Source organism: Falco rusticolus, chromosome 12, assembly GCF_015220075.1.
Source record: "Falco rusticolus isolate bFalRus1 chromosome 12, bFalRus1.pri, whole genome shotgun sequence".
Taxonomy (NCBI): domain Eukaryota; kingdom Metazoa; phylum Chordata; class Aves; order Falconiformes; family Falconidae; genus Falco; species Falco rusticolus.
Genome location: NC_051198.1, coordinates 14684149 through 14705327, shown reverse-complemented (window position 1 = coordinate 14705327; position 21179 = coordinate 14684149). Strand labels below are relative to the sequence as shown.

Sequence of the window (21179 nt, the reverse complement as noted above, 5' to 3'; positions counted from 1 at the left end):
GTATTTATAGCAAATGAGTATAACTGGGGAGAAACCCAGCAAAGACAACATTTGGACTTCTATGTGTTTTTCGTGGATGGCACTGAATCTTTTCAAAACTAGTCTTCATCAATGCCATCTAGGAAAGCCAGGTACCAGGGTGCAGACCTGCCACTTTCCTTCTTAGTGCCCTGCCAAAGTACAGTATATTTCTACATGTCACTGCAAACCTGTAAATAATAAAGATGGTGGCTGTCATTCAGTTCCATACACCCTGAAAAACCACTGAGGGGATGATAGTTAAAAGGCTGCTCTACTGATTCACTAAATAGAAGAAACAGTCAGTAGATGTATTACAACGGGAACAGGTCTTGGGATTTTGATGCTTCCTCCATCTTAGAGATGGTTTCCATAGGTCAAGGCACAGACAGGGTCACAAAGTGTCACTGATTTTATATACCTATTTTTTAAGCTACTCAGATTCTGCAGTTGTCAATTTGGCACCAAAAATAAATTAACTGTAGAAAAGGAAGTTAAGAAAAGGTCATATAAAGCATTTTATTCCAACATTTTTATTTTTGTTCAACATTCTAACAAGGGATATTTTGGGTTCAATGCCCTGAAACCTCAACATTACGCAAGTAGGTTTGAACTCCAAGCCAGCAGCTTGGTGAAACTGTTGAACTTTTAGCCTAACATGTCTTCATGAAGAATGGATATCTGGAAAGAGTTCTGCTCAAGGATTTTGGGTTGTTGTCTTTGTGTGTTTTTAAGTGGCATCCAGATAAAATATATTTTCTGGCTGCTGTAATATTTAGAGCAGGAGACTTTACACCAACACTGAAAGCTGGTTTCAGAGCTGCAACTTACTGCTTTAGGTTTTGGGACCATTTAGTGCTTCATGGCACTATGGTCAACAAGCCCTCATCTATATTTAGGTCAAATTCCACAGAGCTGATGCTCTGGGTGACAGATTGTGAACGATTATGAGGGTCTGAAAAGAAAGTGTACGTGAAATGAGCCACCTTCCTTGCCCGATCAGCGGGTGCTTTTGGCCAACAGCAGTATTCCGCAGAGTGCTGTAACAGAACACCCCTAACATACTCAAATGTGAGGATCTTCTTTACAAAGCAATGCATATCTATGTGGTCTAAAGCACATGGTACACCAGGGTGTGGTGCCTGTGCCAGTCACCACCAACTCTATTCTAGCTAGTTCTAGTCTCCTGGATTCTCATGGCAAGAGATCATGTCCATGGCAAGAGATTATGTCCATGTCAAGGTCCTTTACTGTTCATGATTAAGAAAAGTTTAATTATGGAGTATATCTAGGGAAGACTTCCTAGAACTGTAACTGACAACACACTCTCCGAGGATAAGTTATTTGCTGAAATGTATGCCCAGATACCGAAAAAAAGACTTCAGAGACATTGCATACAGCAGACATTTAGATTTCTAAGTATCCACAGCAAGTCAATAGCCTGCACCAAGATACAGCAAATTCTTTCAGCTTCTGAGCCCAAACTACTTGCATCTTGTTGATAAAGATTTGAGCATACTCCACAGAAAACCAGACTGCAGTATAAAATTCCCTCAGCTCCCCAGCACAGCTGCACACTACAGGAAAGAAAAAAAACACAACACAAAAAAAACCAAACCCAATCCTGCTTCTAAATGTCTGTTTGATCTGGGTACATAGTCCTTGGACATGATTCAAAAAGAAAGCCCATTGTATGCAAACAGAACAGAAGTCTACCCTCTATTAGAGAAGGAGCATCTTTGTCCTCTTGGGGCTGCAAACACAATTATTATATGCAGTGATGTATGCTTTTGCAGAACATTTACCAATATCACTACTTGTCCATAGTTCTGTACAGCACTGATTTGATAGACTGTACAGTATTTTACCCAAATCATCACCTACTGTACTTTATTTTGCCTTACTCTTTGGAAGCATATTTAAAACTTAACTTAAATCATTAATTTCTACTTGGATCTTATATTTTTTATTAATGTATGGAATACATACAAGTAAAGACAGTAAGAAGTCATACATTGCCTCCTACAAGTTCAGGTCTTGGCTCTGCTACCCTGGTCAGGCAGGGATATTTATAAGAAAAATACATACTTTGCAAGAATAACTCCCACTGCAAGAAACACTGAAATTGCTGTTACCCCCATTTTCTACTTGTTGTAGAGAAGACACAGCCAATCAGTACCAAAATATTTCTAGTAACAAGAAACAGCAGCAGCATTTGACCTTCTCCCTGCCCAGAAACCTATTTGAACATGGAAACACCCTCAGTTTTCACCCAAAACTTTGCACCTCCCTGCCAGCAAAATGAGTGGGAACTGCAAAATGACAGAAAATCTGAAACATCAAGACCAACTATGTATTTGGACTGGATGGCAAATCCAAGCAGAAATATGTTATATGTAACCCAACAATCTGCATGCAAGCTGCCAGCCTATCACTAATTTTTAATTATTGGCTGTTGGACCAGTGAATAAGATGAAAATGGCACTGTCACTACTGAATCCCCAAGTTTTACTTTTTTTTTTTTTTTCTCCCCAGTCATTCCTATTACAAGCAAAGGGTCCACCACACTACCGTGGTGCCTAGCAATGCTTAAAACAGAAAAAAATTGTACAGACAAGTGGGTCCATCTCCAAGTCTCTGAAAAGAAGATAACTAGCACATGTATAATGCAAACACTGGGTCCACACCACTGAGACACTTTTCAGGGTGACTTCTTCCCCAATGCTGGTTCTGTTCATACCCTAACATCAGTCAAACACAGCCTGTAAGAAGCATGACTACTGTCCAGGAAACAACCTGAGGTGTGGGTTTAAGGTGTTGTCACTTAATAATCACAGAAAGCTCCACTGGGATAACCCAAGAATTAAACAAATTAAGCAACACAAGTCTAGAGAGAGGAGTTAGAGTGGGAAGTAGTTTTAAGGAACATTGTTTTGTTCCTGAGAAAAAATGGTTCTTTAGACAGGAGCAAGTCCACAAGGTCTTAGAATATCCTGTTCATGCTGAGATTTCAAACACAGGCAAAAATTTTCTACATTTTTAAGAGGTCACGCATGATAAGGAAACAAATAATCTTCTACAGGGCCTACTAATAGCAGCACTAGCTCTCCTTAATTCCCAGAGCACGTTTCATATCCATATCAATATTGCATGATACATTTCCAGCATCTACTGGAATACTTCTATAGTAAGAGTTTCTCTCCATTTAAATTACAATAGTATGACCACATGGCAAACAGTGCTTAATCATCAAATCCCATGATAACCACCAAGTTACCTGTTTCCCAGAAAGTTGCTCACACTGGAAGTGCTCTCTAAGGAAGTGATTTTCATAGCACCTCGGAAATTTTCCTCTATGCAAAAGAGGATGAAACATAACATTGCCCAAATGAAAAAAAAAAAAGAACCAACACCAAAACCCAAACTAAAAATCAGTCATGGGACAGGATCTACTTTGAGAAGCATTTTTTCTTGTTTATTTAATAGAAAGAAACCAACACTGACAATATCTTGGAAATTAGATCTCTGCCACCAAAGAAAGAATTTCTCTAAGTTGGAAAGAGTTTCTCTGGTGACCAAAATTTAAGCTTCCATTACTAAATAACTGGATAGAGGGAAACCACTTATCATGGAAAATGGAGCAAAGGGCAAGAGGAAAGATCAGTTTTCTAGATGAAAGGACATTGTGCTCTGTAGGAGTACTACAGCAAGTCTCGTGCTGTGGAAGGCCCTTGGTGTGGAGGTAATGCCAGTGGGTCACCCAGCCAATACTTCATTCCAGAACATAAATTTATGCCTTTGTATTCAGCTCTTCAAATATTTAGGCTGAGGTCACTCCAGAGGAAATCTATTTCTTATCATATACTAAGGGTCTTATATTCTGCAAGGCTAATTATTTCAGACCTTTGCCAGAGAATCCTCCCAGAACTATATTTATGCAGACAAAGTCATCAGGAACAGAAAGAAAAGTGGGGGTGGGGTGGGGTGGCAGGGAGAGAAAAAAGCAACATTTTATTCTTCTCTTCAGAAGGATATTGGAAGGAATACTCAAAATTCTGTTTGCCTTACCAAGGCGGTAATTTCAGGGTGAACATACTATTGGGATTAGTTAGGAGACTTTACAGAAGCCTTTCATTCCTCAGATGAGTGAACAACATACATTTGATATACAGTTTCCTCTCCATGGGTATAACAGAGTCCTATTAATTCCAATCATAGAACAAGAGACTGACTCTTCCAAACAGAACTCAGACTCAGTTAATTTCTGGTGAAATGTCCCTCATTGGATTTGTGGCTGGTGGGTACCTGAGATTTTATTTAGTCCCCAAAATATTTCATTTTCTCCAAAGACCTTTTGAGCTGATTTTAGCAAAGCTGGAGCATTCAAATAATCATTTTCTGACTCCCAGGGAATATATTCTAAGTCATACACAGACTTCAGTAGGGGCCAGTATGAACACCTCTTTTTAACTGCATTCACTCATGCAACTCTTATAATTAAAAAAGCGAAAGAAAATCTGATAGTGCTAGAAGCAGAGTTGATAGAGAAACTTTCTTCTTTTAATAACTGATATTTAAAATGAAAGGTTAGATTGAAGATAAAAACCCCTTTCAATTGGGCTTTAAAGTTGTTTTCTTCGCTTCAAGAAGTAGGCAATGCAGTGAGGCAGAAAGCTAAATCTAAACTGGAGGTAGTATCTCATACTGGAACCTGAAAGCATACGTATACTTGGTTAATGTTGCACAGACTTCTTGCCAAAGCAGATGTGCTCAAAAAAGGTTTAGTTTTCAACCTTAATCCTAACTCTGTGAAGCGTCTGACTACAGATTCAGAAAAGCAACATATGCCCTATGTCAGCAGTAGTTTTATGCTTCAGCTATACTTCCACACTTTCCCTTAAACCTTCCTGGCCCAGGAATACTCTTCCATGTTGCTTATAACAGCTGAACCAGCTTGTCTCCAATTAGAAAGACAAGGCAGAGTCATCATTGCTTCTGACACCACTGAACAGAAGCTGCCCTCCAGCTGTGCAGAAAGTCAAAGCTTCCTTTTCTCTCTGGGTCTTGAGCAGACCTTCTGCACCTTTACCAGCCAGTGCCAGGGTTGTGCATCATGGACTGCACATACAACAACCTTCAGCTCTCTCCATTCTGCACCCCTACCACCACTGTCAGCAAAGACCTGGATGTAGTTTACTCACTGTTTCTCCTCACCCATAGATTCTCCATGCATCACAGAGTAGTAGTAAGTAAGCAGCGCTACGGAGAGCGTAAGTAACACAACACATACATGGGAAAGTGACTTTAAATACAGACTTTTTCCCCCACTGATTGAAGAACTTGGGATATGTCAGTGTTCTGCATGTCTCTTGGTTGGTTTCAGAGGAACATTTTATGTTCTTTTCTTACTTCTATATGCAGATTCTCTTCATCAGATATAGCTTTGGAGTCCATCAAACAAAATGCTTCTCACCTGCCTGCCACTTCTGAGACAACCCCATGGAAATAAGGTAATGCCAGCACACTGACATTTAGCTCCACAACCATATAAGCTGTTCAGCATCAGCCATCTACAAACAACATATGTGCATTCAAAACCTAAGGCCCTGTCAGTCTGTTGATGAAGAGTAAAACAATGTCTTCCTGTTCTGCTAGTCAGTTAAGATCACACAAATAACTCATGATTAAACATTAAAAATGGGTTACAGGTGTGGCTGGTAGAACATAAACTTTAAGCTCAATGTTAAAATAAGAGTCAAAATTCTAAGCTTCCTTCACTGCTTTTGTCACATATCCCTTGTTTTCAGTGCAAGGTGTTTCTATACAGTAAATGCTTCCAGGGTCGCAAAGCCAACCACACACACTCCAACGCAGTTTTAAAAGAGAAAGACAGACATCTTTCATGCAAGTCTTCCTTCCTTCCCATCTGAAAATAATGAAAACAGCCTCAGTCAGACTTCTGTCCCCTTATTTCAAGCTCCACTGACTGCCAGTGTAGCAAATACACCACCTTAGTTCAAGCTCTCTGTCCCCTCTAGATAAAGCAAAAGTAAAAGAATTTGCAAGCCATCTCAGAAATAATTGGCTGGAAGGAATTCCTTTACACTGGCTTTATTACAACATGGAGAGCACAGTTTTTTGCAATACCTCTTTCCTATCTTCTTCCAGCCGAGGAAGTACTTCAGTAAGGAGATTTAAAGATAGAGGGCCTAAAACAAAGCTTTTACTATGATCCACATATATACATATAGATAGATAGATAGATAATCTACACACATACATATATCTCATTTCCTTGTTCCAAAACTCCACAATATTTTGATAAACTCACCAAAAGTGGCTGGGGACGTAAGTACAAAAACATGTACACTAAGTTTATTTTTGGCCGGTTTGTTTTGTGGCTTTCCTCCAACATTTTGGATGCACAGTCCCACTAGGGTCACAGTGCTAAAATTTTCCTTTAAAAAGTCCCACTCAAAGGTCCAGGCCTCTTTTTCTGTCTCCATACCACCAGCATCCCAATACTCCTGAAAAAAACCTGAATTTATCCAGTGCAGGAAAGAATAATGATGTGTATTATGTACATCCTTCCATACTGAGTCCTCTCCTAGCTTGGCTGCGCTATGACATACCTTCCTTCACCAATGCAATTTTCCAAGCCATACATGGGGAGGAGATCTGTATAAAGCTGTAAAGGTGACTAACTGCTTTGGCTCATCAGATCTAAAAGTTGGTAGGGATGCAAATTTAGAGTTTTGAACTGAGCTAAGCAGAATAGCTGGAGCATCTTGGTCCCCTCAAAGCCTAAAGTGAGGTAAGACAAAGGTCATGGTTCCCTCAAGGATTACACCCCACAATGGTTTTACACACAAAGAACCCCATCTCACATGGCTTTAATGCCCCATTTTATACTTCAATCTATATTTTTCCATTAAGTGGACATTAGAATCCCAAACCACATGTTTTATTCTGTCCATCTCTGGAAGGTAAAAAAAGTTACAAGTCCACATTATTTTACCAGACAGTAGAGGGTAATCTATATGAAATATATGGAAGAAAAGGGGTGGAGGTGGGGGGAAAGTTGAAGGGAAGATGAAATTAAAACATTGCCTTCAGCCTCACTGAAGAAAATTTATGTGTCTTTCTCAAGGAACAATGCTTCTTTCATGCACTCATAAGGAGAGTTTTCTTTCTTTGCAAACACTCCATTGAAAAACTAAAACCAAACAATTGCCAGGTTGACAAGAAAGATCTGACAGGTTTTCTTTAAGAGGAAGACTGAACAGCTCTTGGAGCAGGTAGCGATGGGGTGAACCATGATGCACCTTTCATTCAGAAAGTGATAAATGAGTTCTGAGCAACTCGTAGAGGGAAAGAAAAAAAGAGAAAGAAAAGGAAACTGTGAAATGATGAGTCAAAATATCCCCTTTAAGAAAAAGGTATCATTTTAGTCTGCAATCGGGGTTAAAGAGGACACTTAGAAGCAACATATACTACCAAGAACCTTTTCCAGGGAAGACCCAGCTTCATGACCCCAGAAGCCACATGCTGAAAACTTTCACATGATCAGAAGCCAAAAAGACACACACCACACACCTTTATGGAGCTGAGGAAAGGGAAAGCACTAGGAAGTGGTTCACAGACTGGGTGTAACAATAAATCACTGCTGCTTTTGAAATACGGCTGGGCCAGGCAGCTCTTAAGAAAAATGCTGCAATATTGACCTCAGCAGTTGAGGTTGGAAGGGGGTCTCTCAAGACTGTCTAGTCCACCCCCCTGCTCAAGCAGAGCTAGCTAAGGCAAGTTTCCCAGGACTGTGTCAGTGTGGGTGTTAAGTATTTCCAAGGACAGAGTCATAACTTCTCTGGGCAACCTGTGCCAGTGTTCAGCCACCCTCAAGGTGAAAAAAAAAAGTTTGTGTTCAGATGGAATTCCCTGTGTTTCAATTTGTGCTCATTGCCTCATACTCTGTCACTGGGCATCGCTGAAAAAAAAGTGCACCTTTCTTAAGCAAAGAGCCAAATTTCTCAAAAGTTCTCTTATTAGCAAAGCCCCTGCTCTATGTGAGCATTTAAGGGACTTACTTCCATGTACAGATCTAGACTAGTTGCATAATGAGAGAATGTTGCAGAAATTCTCTCTTGAGCCAACACCCAATAATGACAGAAAAGAACAAGCTGCAGAAAAAAGAGATCCATACATTGAAGAAGTATATTAGAAATAAAAAACACCAGTACATTCTTCTTTATGTCAACCTCATTACAGGTTCTCACACCACAAAAATTCACAGACAGGCTGTCAATTAGAAAAAAAAAAACACAACAACAACAAAAAAAAGACTCCTTATATTTGTAGAAGGTGAGTCTTCACAGATTATTAGTCCACTGTATTTTAGGTATCTTCCCCATCCTTTCTCAAAACTAATGTTAATGACAAAATTGTGTTGTCATTAACATTTGAAGTTGTGAATCCCTAGACAATTTAATACCAATAGAAGCAGCCTTAAATAAAATCTCTTGATTGACAACGCTTATCAAAGTTTGTTAACTACAAAAATGTTATTAACATTAAAAGCTGTGGTTACCCAGAGGAGTTAACAAATAGAGGCAGGCTTAAAGAAAAGCTCTTGATTGGTAACACTTATGAAACTACTGTTTCTCAGTTCTACTACCATCCACAGCGCAGACACTATCTCTGCATTAACACAGGCAGTGACAGTGACAAACACAATGGACTTTTACATCTACTAGTTCCCGTACCAGGTAAAGTAAGATCATTGTTATTGCACTGGCTTGCTCAAAGACATTCCCTAGACATACTAATCTAGTCTTATTATTTTACCACTTGGGAATAAGTCTTCATAACAGGAGATGATCCAAACTTAAAAAAAAAAAACAAAAACCAAACCCTAAAAACAAACAGCCTTGGGTCTGGATTTGAATTCTCCAAAAGCTTAAGTCTTTGCAGAATTGTTCCCTTTGTATGCCTCAGCTGCTTGCACTGAAGTCAGTGGATGTTTGACCATTCTTTTCTGTGGGCACAGGATAGTATTTTAGCCACAGCAGGACTGCTAACTGCTACCATCTAGTATTTGCTCTTCAGAAGCTTTTTGGGGCAAATGCTTAGAAAGTAGTTGAATTCAGGTTTTGTAAGCAAAACCCCAGAAAAACTCTTTCTCAGAGGTCAAGCCCTGTTCCCTGAGGCCTGGGTGCAAGCTTTCTGGCAGGACTTCTCCTGAGCTTGTTGTGTGGAAGATAAGGAATCTGAACAATTTCCTGCTCAGCAGCATGTAGTTCCCCAAACATCTGACAGTTTATGTACTAGGGACTGTCTCCACAGAAACCTGGCTAGAGAGACCATGATGCTGAAAATGACAGCTTTCCAGTAGCAAGCTGTTCATCTTCACTCCCTCACACTCTCTGTCCTGTATTACTTTCTAACTTTATTCTCTTGCCTGTGGCTCTCCCATAGCATACCGGGTAATGCACACCTCCTCCCAACCAGGTCTGAAGGAAAGGCTATTGACTCCCAAACCAGTGCACCAGTGCTGCAATTAAAGCCACTCCCCATGGGATCCCAAAATCACACACACTCTCTCATTCACCAAAACATCATGCACCAAGTGAGTGTGCACTTGGCCCTGACTTGCCACTCTCCTGCACTGCATACATTATCTGTCAGATAAGACTCCAACAGAGCCCTTTGGTGAACCATGAAAATGTTTTTTTATAACCATTTCAAAATCAGAAGGGCTTCCCCTCAAGACAAATTGATTTTTATCTCTAAAGACATAAAAGATAGAGAAAAAACAAAAGCAACCCTTACATTTCAGGTTATCCTAAAACAGGGCTGCTTTCACCCCTATGCCAGAAAAACAACGTAGACCCCAGGGACCATGAGCAAGGTGTTACCTTTCTTCAGGCAATCCTTTACCATGCAGCTGCCTGGTCTCTTCAGGGCACTCGCCTGCTAGACTACACCCAGGAGATGCTGTAAGATTCCTTCCAGCAAAATTGCCCAATTTCCATTGGGGCCAGGCCCATAACATGCAGTAGCTGAACTTATCCAGCCATTTCCAAGTTGTAGCTTCATAGAATTAGTCCCTGAAGAGTAAAAAGGATTCAGCACAAAACGGTTCTAAAGGCTTACCTGAAATGATGCCTGAAAAGACATCTAGCCTGGCCTCTCCAAGTTGTATGTGGTCCTTCAGGGCATTCATTCAAAACAGGGATTAATTGAAGAGAACATCTCAATTAGTTGATGCTTTTCCTGTTCAACTGCACGCCATAAAAGGGACATTTTACTATTCAGAGGAAATGCAGGAAATTCTTTCTCTAAATGCACTGATCTTACCAGTCTGCTCTGCAGCCTAACCTTCCTCAGCACAGCCAATTGCAGGAAGGGGATTATACACATAATCCACAAACTTTACTTGCCATGCGTGTACAAGACACACTTGAATGACAATAATTAGAATTTGATTTTAAAGAGTGTTTGGCCTTTGCAATCAAGAGCAGACTTTCACAAAACTATCCAGATTCCATTTCAGTGCAAAACAGGAGGCAAATTTCCCCTTTCACCAATATCTTTTCCCCTTCTACTGAACCCGAAAGAAATAAATAGAGTAAGGAAAAGAATTTAGAAAAATCTATCACCATTGAATGTGCAGCATTCAACAGCATAAAAAGAAGGGGAAGAAGGAAACAGTTACAAATAAATACATGTTTCTTCTGTGATTTATCACAAATTTTGAAATATCCAGCTCTCATAAGAATGTGAAAGCATCTGGGAAAATCTGTTTTCTTCAAAATTTGGCAATTCGGAGAAGAGACTTTTTCATGGAAAAATCTTAATGGAAAAATTTGCTTGAGACACACTGAGCTCTTTCAAAAGTCTAACCACCAGTGTCAGTAAGGGAGATGAACACTTACCAAGATCTAGTCTGTCTTCTCAGAACAGTCAACTCAAACAGCCAAGTGCTCCCCCTCTCCAACTTCAACACCTGTAGGCTATTTACCAGCTGTGGTTCTTCAGTAACAGCAATCATTTAGCTGCTAGTTTGGTCAGGAGTATGGATTCTACTTTACCCCTGAGCTATCTCATCCACTCTGAACAGGTACTATAGCACAGCAGTAGGAGACACAAACAAGACTGACTGCTCTTGGTGCTTTGTGCCTTAATGTACATGGGGGAAAGTAACAGTGGATCTCCATCTATCTTTCTAGGCAAGTGTGTGAAGCATGAATAGTAACTCAGCAGTCAAGGATGCCTTCTTTTGCTGAGCAACTTTGAGTGGTACAATGCTTGGGGAAAACAGATTTTAAAAAGTCATAAATACAAATACATACGAATGCCTTGTATCAATCACTGCCAAAGGGGCAGCAGAGCAAGAATGTCCAGCTGCGTCCGCAACTTGATATGCTGCCTTTTAGATCTGCTCAAACCTTCAAATTTTTCAATTCTCATTTCGAAATAACAGGCAAAACAACAATCATACCACAATTTTAAGGCACATGTGGAAGGTATTGCAGATTGGAACATATGTAAGTGGCACCGTGCAGTGAGAAGATAAAAGCAACGCATGAAGATATTTCTACATGTTAGCTGGGCAACAAGTAAACACAGGCTGGGAGCATGAAGAATGTGATAGAGGGCAGTGTAAAACTTGCCTCAGGTTTATTTGGCTTCCACTGGCCTCAGTGAGACATATACTCACAAATCTGACAGACAATCTATGGACCATAAAGCTGAAAGGGTTGTACCGATTAGCTAGTCTGACCTCAGTCATAGCACAAGCCACAGGATTGCCATAAATTAATTCCTGCCTGAAGTAGAATATAACTTTTCAATAGGCATCTTATTTGACTTAAAGATTTCCAGCAGTAGAAAATCTACCACAACCCTCAGTTAACTGTCTCTCACTTTAGAAACTTGTGCTTCATCTGCCAAGTTTCAATTGCCAGAGTCTGGACCCTGACTTACTTTTCCTAGCTATTGAAGAATGCTATCGCCAAATGTTCTCTGTATAGCTAATTATAAATGGTAATCAACAAGTCACCTTTTAAGCACCTCTATAAATAATTACAGGATAAGCTTTTGAGTCTCATCCATCAATATCCGGGATTAATCCATGTTAAATTTTGTACCTTCTATTTACTACCTCTGCAGCAGTCCATCACATGTGCAACGGTCACTTGAAAAACAGCTAGCTCTTGGATCAAAATAGTTACTCAAGTTTAAAACAAAAGAAGTTATGTTTCAAGGCAACCTAGCAAGACACAAGGATATCACAATACAGGTATGAAAAGAATGATGGTCTGCTTAAGATCATAAAGCAAGTAAGTGACAGAGCCCATAGTAATGCCAGTTAATTCTGATGTTAAATCCTGGTCCTTGTTCGCAATGCCATCTTCCAGCATGACACAAGACAGAAGCTATTCTAAATACAAAACAAAAAAACCCACATCCTGGAATCTCTCCAGATTTAGAGCAAGGTTTTTGAGCTATTTGCATGCAACTGAAAGTAATATAGAAAAAATCTGGGGATCTGCATAATAGTATCTTTCCTGATTATTTTGAGGCATAGAAAACATACCAAGCAAATGAAACTCTTAGGCCTGCACCCACAGCAGGCCCACTCACAGATTTTTGTTCTTTTGCAACTTCAGAGGTGCTTGGCAAGACCAGTTTCAGCAGCCTACTGAGGCTTTACTATCAATTTGATTTCTAAGAACTAAGTAGTCAACAAATTCTTAGTTCCAATTGTAAGTCTGTCCCACGAATTCCAGTTTGCTAATGTAAACACCATAAAAAAAAAAAACCCCAACAAACAACTTTAAAAACAAAATATTTGAAAGTCAGTTTCCCTTCTTTACTAGCTGCCAAGGGCAGGGTTCAGGGCTCTGTGCTTCTCAAGTTGATGAAATCATTAACACCTACAGCAGCGTCAGGAATGTAACTCTGCCCTCAGGACTTGGTAAGTAATAAGAAACTGGTGTCAGTTTCACCTTTAAAAACCAGTTCCAAGTAATAAATTTCCAATTTCAGATCCGGATGGAAACCCAGCCCAAGCAGCATAGCACAGGCACAATTCAGAGTGCTTTGTTCACAAGGCATCAACATGGGCAACCATGTCAGCAAGATGCTCACAAAAAGTCAGAAGATCCCTACCGTAAAATTATGCCTTGCTATAAAATGCATCCAGCAGAGTATGTGGAGAGTTGCTACAAAAAACAGTGCACAAGACTCACAGCTCAGAAAACTTTATTCATTTTCTCTTTACCCAATCCTTTTCTTGCTACAGACGCCAGACCAAGACTTAGGGAGATCTTGTGTGGCAGCTTCAGGCAGCAGTCAGCCAGTCTGGAAGCTAGAGAGCCAGTATGAATTACAGGGTCTGTATGCATTTAGCAACTTCAGTGAAGGACCCCCTTTATATTCACTACAACACAGTTCTGTCTTTGCTACTGCAAGGGGTACTACAGAGGAGGCATTAGCAGCTGCTCCTTGGAAGAGTCAAGGTCTCCTGGTAGGATAAAAATTGGGTGCAACCGCCTTTCCAGCAATGTGAGTCTCAAGTGCCCCGCAGAACACGGCGATAGCTTTTTTGTGCCTCATCTCCCTCTTTTCCATACACAGCACAACAGCCACCATCCTATGTAAGTTGTACATGCCCCTTTCCATTTCATGGGGGAGGGAGCCATGACTGGAATTTCAATACTATCCTCATGCTATTAGTTTATTTAGGTCTGCCTAAAAGAAGCACAGCTGGCTTTGTAACATATAAACCCACTTAAACCAACAGTTCCTTGACTGTGCTACCTCCCATCTATGCCCTCTGGGTTTAGGGCTGGAGCAAGAGATGCTATGTGACACCGTTTCTGCCACTTTCATGTTCCCCAACTGAATTCACTCTTTCATTATAAGCCACAGGTGAAAATAAATACCACAGTGATAATCCACCATTTATTCTGTATGCATTTCGAGCTCAAGGCAAACTCTATATCTTCCAAACTGTTAGGATGGGATGCACAGGGCATCCTAACCTGTCAGATGTCCTGCAAGTTGCTGCATATATTGACACGCTTCTTTTGAAACTAGTGCTACGTTTTGTTTCTCCCTGTAAACGTACATCAACACCCTTTGTGAAAAGACCCCCTCTGATGCATGGTCCAGTGCACTGCTGGTACTATATGCCAATCCTTCTGTAAAAATCACTTCCTTGTGTCCCACCAATAGCCCAAGAGTCCAGGATTCTCAGTCATTTCCTGCCCCTTGGAGTAGCATCCAACGATGTCCTGTTTACATTTCAGGGCTGTGGTGGGAATAAACACCATAATGTCAGGACATTCCATCAGCAGGATTCCAACTCAACCATGCTGGGCTGCAAGCAGGATGCTGAACCAAGTATAGTTTGACTTCTTATTTTATCTTCTTTCCTCTTACTTATACTTCCCTTACCTAACCAAAGTCAGTCCATGCAACTAGTGGACACACTGAAAGGGTCTGTACAATTGTGAAGCTACTAAATTAAGGGAACTAGCAAGTAAGCAAATTAATATAACAAGCAAGGAAGGGGTACTGGATCACAAAAAGTTTCTTTAGTAAACAGAATTTCAAAGCAACATAATCATCCCTCCATACGGCAGATGACAAAATTGAGACACGGACAAGGCAAAGTAATTTCCTGGTTAGATGGTTGTAAGGACTAAATTCCGTTGTTAACTACAGTAGCAGTAAAACTAACGATAAGTCAAAATTATTTCATTTTTATTATTCTTAATTACATTTCAACTACTTAAATAGCAATACTTGAATAATGAGGAGATATGACAAATGCATCTGCTATTAAATCTCAGCCAAGAGAGACCTCTTTTTAAATAGGTTATAAAATGTCCAGACTACAAAACAGTCTGTTAGCAAATAGGCTGTTCTGTGGTATGATTAAAAGCTCTCTATTTCTCACCCCAGAAATGTACAAACAAAAGCTGGCTTCTCCATTCCAATCAGAAAATTAAATGTAAACATTATAAAGGATCTTGAGACACACAAACTGCATGGCTACCAAGGACAGGCTACATGCTCTGCAAGCAACATTTTCTGTGAGGCACTGGATCTCTTGGAACCAGAGAAAACAAAGAAGTGAAAGATATACTAAACATGTACTCGATTTGTCCCACTACAAAAACACCCTGCTGGACAACATTTTGTTGAGTGATCAGTTCAATCTAGATTTCAAGTGTTGCCATTTTATGTGCAGTAGCTACTATACAGGTATTGATCCTTGATGGACTATAATTGGAAACTAGAAGACTGTGCTGTTGGAATGAATGCTTGCTGTTTGGGATTGAATTGGCATGGAAATATCTCCCTAGCACTTGCATAAGATTCTCTTCTCCAAGTTGCAACCCAGGACTGGTTTAGTCCCACAGGTATCTCATTTACTAAGAGTGGTAGCCCTGAAGGCTATCTGGAAACTCCAGCAAGTGTGATGAGAGCTGCAATCTGCTCCTAAATAAAGCAAGGGAGATAAGGCCTGTGCCTCGGGCTTGCAATGGTGTCCTTACCCACTTCTAGGTGTCAGTTATTAGCCACCATTCATCAAGTGGATTAGACCTGCCAGATGCTTCCCTCTGAGAAAGATAGCTTTCAGAACCTGCTTCAGGTGCCACAATGCCATGCAGAACACTTTCTGTTCTGTGAAATTATTCCAGAAGGAACACATGGAAGCCTAAGCCTCACCATATTTAGAACATGATGCAAGACTCACCTCTTTGTCCAAAGCATAGTGTGAACTGTAGACTCAGAACCCCCTGGCACTTTTCCATGAGCTGTATTTTTCTTTCTCCCTGTCCCTGAAGTTTACAAGTGCGTTGTTGGAGGCAGGTAGGTGGTACTGGTGCTTTTGCTCCCCCTATTTGGGAAGCCGATGATTTAAACCATGTGCACACAGTGAAGTCTCAACAAGGACATTATAAATGCATGTAACGATGTGATGGCTGCTGGCGATCAATGGGGGGAAAAAAAAGGGAGGAGGAGTTTACTGGGTTTCGGGCCAGCTCCTAATGGACAAGCTTCCACATCACAAAACCAAACAGTGCAGCTGCCACTAATCACATCAATCAGCCATCTTCTCAGAACAGCCAAGCAGCAAACGGACAGACACTGACCAAGCTGCTCTCTCTCAAAGTGCTTCCACAGGACTCTAGAGCACCCAGCAAGACAGGGTGTGAGGAAATTTGATGTATATTGCCCACACTTTTCTTGCCACTTTAGCATCTTTGACAAATATTACACTAACTTTAAAAATAATCAGTGGGCCCAGTATAAAAATAAAGTGCAAGTTGGCTTCCATGAGAAAGCAACTGAGCCAATGCCATTTATAGTAATTCGACGTGTCACTGAATAGCATCATTTTTATAAATACACTGAAAGCCGGACATGAAATAACTGGTTAACAGCTCCCTAATCACAAGGGCTTCCTCTGCTACACATTTTTCCTATTTACCCAATAGCTTCTGTTTTATATCTAGTTTGCTAATGGAAAGAGAGGAAGGGGGAGGGGGGGAGAAATTGGCCTAAACTGATCCAGCAGATGCACAGAGCTGGGGCCTCAAACACTGGCTTCTTTTCTGCAGCCACCAAAGGGCGATGGGGGAAGAGACATTTCAGCAAAATTCTTTCTCTGCAGCAACTACCGCAGAAACACATTTCCCTCTGTTTGGAGCCACTCAAAATAACTGCAGCTCAAATGCCAGAAGAATATTTTGTGCTTCCTGCATTCATAAGAAGAAAGAGATGGGAAAATACTAAAGAAAGTTCCTAGTATGGTGGTCTCAAAACAGCAGTAGAAGACTTCAAAAAAAAGTGCAGTCTCATAAAGAAAGCAAAACAAAACTACCCCAAAATATTTAGGTTTTAATGATCCCAAAGTGTTTTACAACCATGCATAGGAAATACATAATTTTATGAGACCACTCATCTTCTATGCCACACAGACTATTAAGATTTTTACAACAACTCTCTATACCCAATTTCTAACAGCTGCTAGGAATCCCTTTGCAAGCGTGACTGCATGCAGCACAAGCAGCTATCATCATTTCTGCATGTACTAAAGTAAACAAAACTTCCTCAGGTATGTTGACTTCTGTGTCTGCACTGCTTAGAAGGTGGGATGCTGAAGCACACTGGCACCTGTGCACTTCCATGGTGGACACCCTGCCTTGTATTACCAAATGAAAGGGGGTAAAGGATGGAATGAGGCTTCACACTGTCACGACACCACAAGGCCAGGAAAAAGGTGGGCCTTTTCACCACCTACTCAAAACTGCATCCACCTTTGCTCTGTCCATTTTAATTTTAAGCTGCTCAAAAAATAATGTTTTTAAACTACAAAGTTGGAGGAGGGGGGCACTGTAGATGCAAGAAGAACGTGATTGTGAGAGCTGTCCAAACTCAGGTTGGTAGCAGAGGCAAGAAGCAAACACCTGCCTGTGTTCTTTGTCCACGAGGCCCTTAGCTCCAGTGACTGAAATTTCACTGTATCCCCTATTTCCATACTGCAGTATTAGCCCCAGAAACAGGCATGTAAACCTCCTATGCTAACCAAGCCGTAAGCATCTTAACATTAAAACTACGCCTATGTTACTGAGTTGTCGTAGCCCATCATCAGCATCTAAATCGACAGAGTATTCTGTGTTGTGATGACTTACACTCATTTTCCAGCCAACTGTCAAAAATATGTCTATCCAGAGAGGAAGGTGACAAACATGAGAGGGCTAGTGGCACTGAAATAATCTTACCTCTGTACTGACTGAAGTGTTGGCAGGTTCTAGCCTATAACCTATACTTGCAACTACTCTAAGGTGGGGTACCCTGTACTTAAAGCACCTCCCCAGGTCTGGGTCAAAGGCATTTCTCTTTGTGAATAGTATGAGTGAATTTGGGAAAAACAGGAATGTATCAGAAGGAATGGGACTCTGAAGATTATTTCAGACTTAAACAAAAAGCCAGAGAAGATGATGGCCCAGCAGCAAATGCCTTGACATGCTGAGTGGGATTACAAACCAAGGCCTACACTTTGTATGGAAAAGAAGCAAGCAGACTGCCAAGACCCCTCTCTAAATACATTTCAAAGTGGGTTATTGTGAGGAGTGTGACCACTATGATCTCAGCTGCCAACGAGTACTTCTGTGGGAAGCAGTTTGCAAGCAGGAACTCATTCTCCCAACAATCCAGGCTTTGACCCATATTTGTGCTGTGCAGTTAATCTAAGTGGAATTACTGCTGGTGAAAGGGGCCATATGGACAGCCCTTGAGACAGAAATCTTATTTACCCACAGAAACTCCTGTGGCCAGCAGCATTCTAAGATATATCTTACATGCATGTGCCAGGGCCACGTGCACTTCTCTCCAGCTCCCTAAACAATTAATCCTGGACTACCCAACCCCAGTTTTCTGTAAGATCACAGGAAGAGATTTTGCAATTGCTAGATTCATACAAAGTAAATAGAAGAGCGACTCAAAAACATTTTTACGTAGCACACAGAAAGCCTATCACTGTTTTCTGATTAGTGAAATGTTTGTCTGGGTCTGAACAGAGGACATTCAAGAACACATCTGTTGGTATGCTGGTCCAATTACAAAATAAATACATTGTGTTATAACCAAAATGTGTTTTGCCATACTTGCTGGATACTATTTTGCTCCCTCTCCTCTCAGCCTACAACTCCTTTAGCTCTACCCTGGAACTGCTTAATAATGACACACAAAAACTTCCAGTTAAGATCTCCTTTAGCTATTATGAGGATGAAAGCCATAAGGGGAACTTAAAGTCAGCAAGGCAGAAGTTAAGCCTGGACTTAGATCCTACTTTTCCTGGAAAGTGAGGCTTGAAACATAATTCCCCTGTGTCTTCACTAGGCACATGGATTCTGTCTACACAAACTTTGGAGGACTCCGTGCATATTCCTTACATGCAAGATAGCAGCATATCACACAGCTGCCAGAGAAGCATCCCTTGATAACATTCTTCAGCTTGTTTTATGAACTGAGATTTTGCAGAGGAGAACACCAAATAGAATAAACTGGCCAAAACCAGCACTATATGGTGGTACGTCAGTAGACATACAGGCAAACATAGATGGACTAGAAGTCTATGCAATGATTGAGTAAATCAGAACATTTTTTCCTCTCAGTTAGATTATATGAGTTGGAACAACTATAGAGGCCCAGGATCCTTCCATTTCTTGAAATGCAGTGGCAGATAGTGTTAAGAAAACTGCAGCTGGATTCACTGTTGCTCAGCAAGTGTTAACAGAAACTACATCTGGCTCCCTTCCTTGTGTTTCTCTAAGTTTTCAAATGGAAATATTCCTTATTTAAATACTTTCTAGCCACCCTACACAAGGCATCCCACACACACTCCTTTGGTGGATTCTTCTACAGGAGTGCAAGTTTAAGTATTACAGCAGTTCATTGTCTTTTGGTATCATATGCTTTCATGCCAACTGCTGAAATTCTGGATTAATCACCACTGACAGGTACTGAGACAATTCAAAAGCTCATTGCTTCAGACATCCTAAAACTACCAGGCAACCACAAAGCAAGTACATAATGTCATCAGCAGAACAGGCACAGCTTCAAAGACAAGCAGAAAGCCTCACTGCTTTCCTGTAATCTGTAATCCCTGGCCACCATCTTTGCCTGATGAGAGGATACTAGTCTTTCAAAAGAGTAAGTGGAGAGAGCAGAGGCAGCATTATATCTTGAGCATACCCCTGGATGAATATACCCTCATGTTTGCATGCCATCGCCCTGTTGCATATTCCAAAGCGAGACTACTTGGGCTTCATTTGTCCTTGGCTTCTACAGGCAGAGAGCTGTATGCTTGAGGAGATAGGGTAAGGATTCATTTGTGGGATGTCTGCCTTCAGCCCTGGGAAATGAGACTGGCATAATATTCACTTCCACCTTTCGACTGAACTTAGGGGTAATTTGCAATTTAGTACTGAATGAAAAACATCTTCCCCGGGAAACTGAAAGCAAGTATTTACCTTAGAGCTACACCCTCTGTTCCACCAAAGCAGTATGTTCGAACAGTTATGCATCAGGACAGTCTTTTTAGATAGAAAGTGTTTGGAGAACTCACAATAATACCTTGCCCAGATTGAAATCTCACCTGGACAAGACTCATGAAACACTAGACCTTTCCCCCTCTAAGCAGTAAAACAGTGTTAACATCTCTTGCATAAAAGACAATGCCAGACCTATTTTTGCTTCTGAAACTAGTACTGTTCCCACAAATTCTCCTGTATCAGATCCTCCGCTTATTTATATTGAAAGGTCCTTGGAGCAGTGGCAGCTTCTCCTTTTGCTCTTCATTGGAGCTTAACTACAAAGAATAATAGTAAAATCTGCATTGGCAACATTCTCTATGGCCAGGCATCAGGCCCAGATAAAGCGTCAGAAATGCTCTGACCTTAAATATATTCTCTTATGCTTGCTCTGTGTTCTCAAGTACAGCCATCGTTCACCTCAGAGGGATGAATTTGCCTTTGAACCAATGATTATGATCACATAGTCATCACAAGACCTTCCCAAAACACTGCTAGTACTGGACCACCGAGAAAGGCATCGCAATGAACAAGTGGATAATGGGATGAACAAATTCAATTTATACAAAGTACTAGACATCACGTTCACCAAACCAGACTATCACTGCTACTTATTGGTTACAATATCTACACACACAAGGGTTTATACCACAAGGTCCTCCGTTCCAACAGTCTAAACACTGTAATGCAGATGGCAGAGGAAAGCCAGGCACAGGAAAATGGCTGTATTTCCTCCTTCTGGATTAGACCCCCTTGCAAATGCCCATTTTCCCTCCTCAAGTCTAGCCTAAAGGCCCCCTGCAAGTGTTGTTCTCACTAATGTTCAAGGAGATGGTTTGTTCTATACACTGTTTCGGCTCTAAGCTTCATGCTTTATGGATAAATGCACATCCTACATCCCCTAGGACCCAACAGAAAGATATCCCTGTAAGAAGAAGGTCAGAAGAGACCATTATGATCATCAAACCTGAACTCTTGCAGTACAAAAACTGCAGATTCGCACCTAATAACTTCTCATGCACTATTCCTCATAGAGGTGGAAACAGA

At 40.8% G+C, this 21179-nt stretch overlaps 1 protein-coding gene across 4 annotated transcripts in view; it reads right to left on the bottom strand.

Annotated features, from left to right (window-relative positions):
- Positions 1-21179, bottom strand: part of DAAM2 (dishevelled associated activator of morphogenesis 2) — a 206246-nt gene that overhangs the window by 132665 nt on the left and 52402 nt on the right. For 2 of the 4 annotated variants that reach the window (XM_037405732.1, XM_037405733.1), the window contains exon 1: positions 10168-10370. The exons of the other annotated variants lie outside the window; for them this stretch is intronic. In XM_037405732.1, coding sequence (XP_037261629.1) covers positions 10168-10237 — 70 coding nt within the window. In that variant the 5' untranslated portion in view covers positions 10238-10370. Of the gene's footprint in view, positions 1-10167; positions 10371-21179 lie in introns of those variants that run through there. 4 annotated transcript variants of the gene reach the window in all.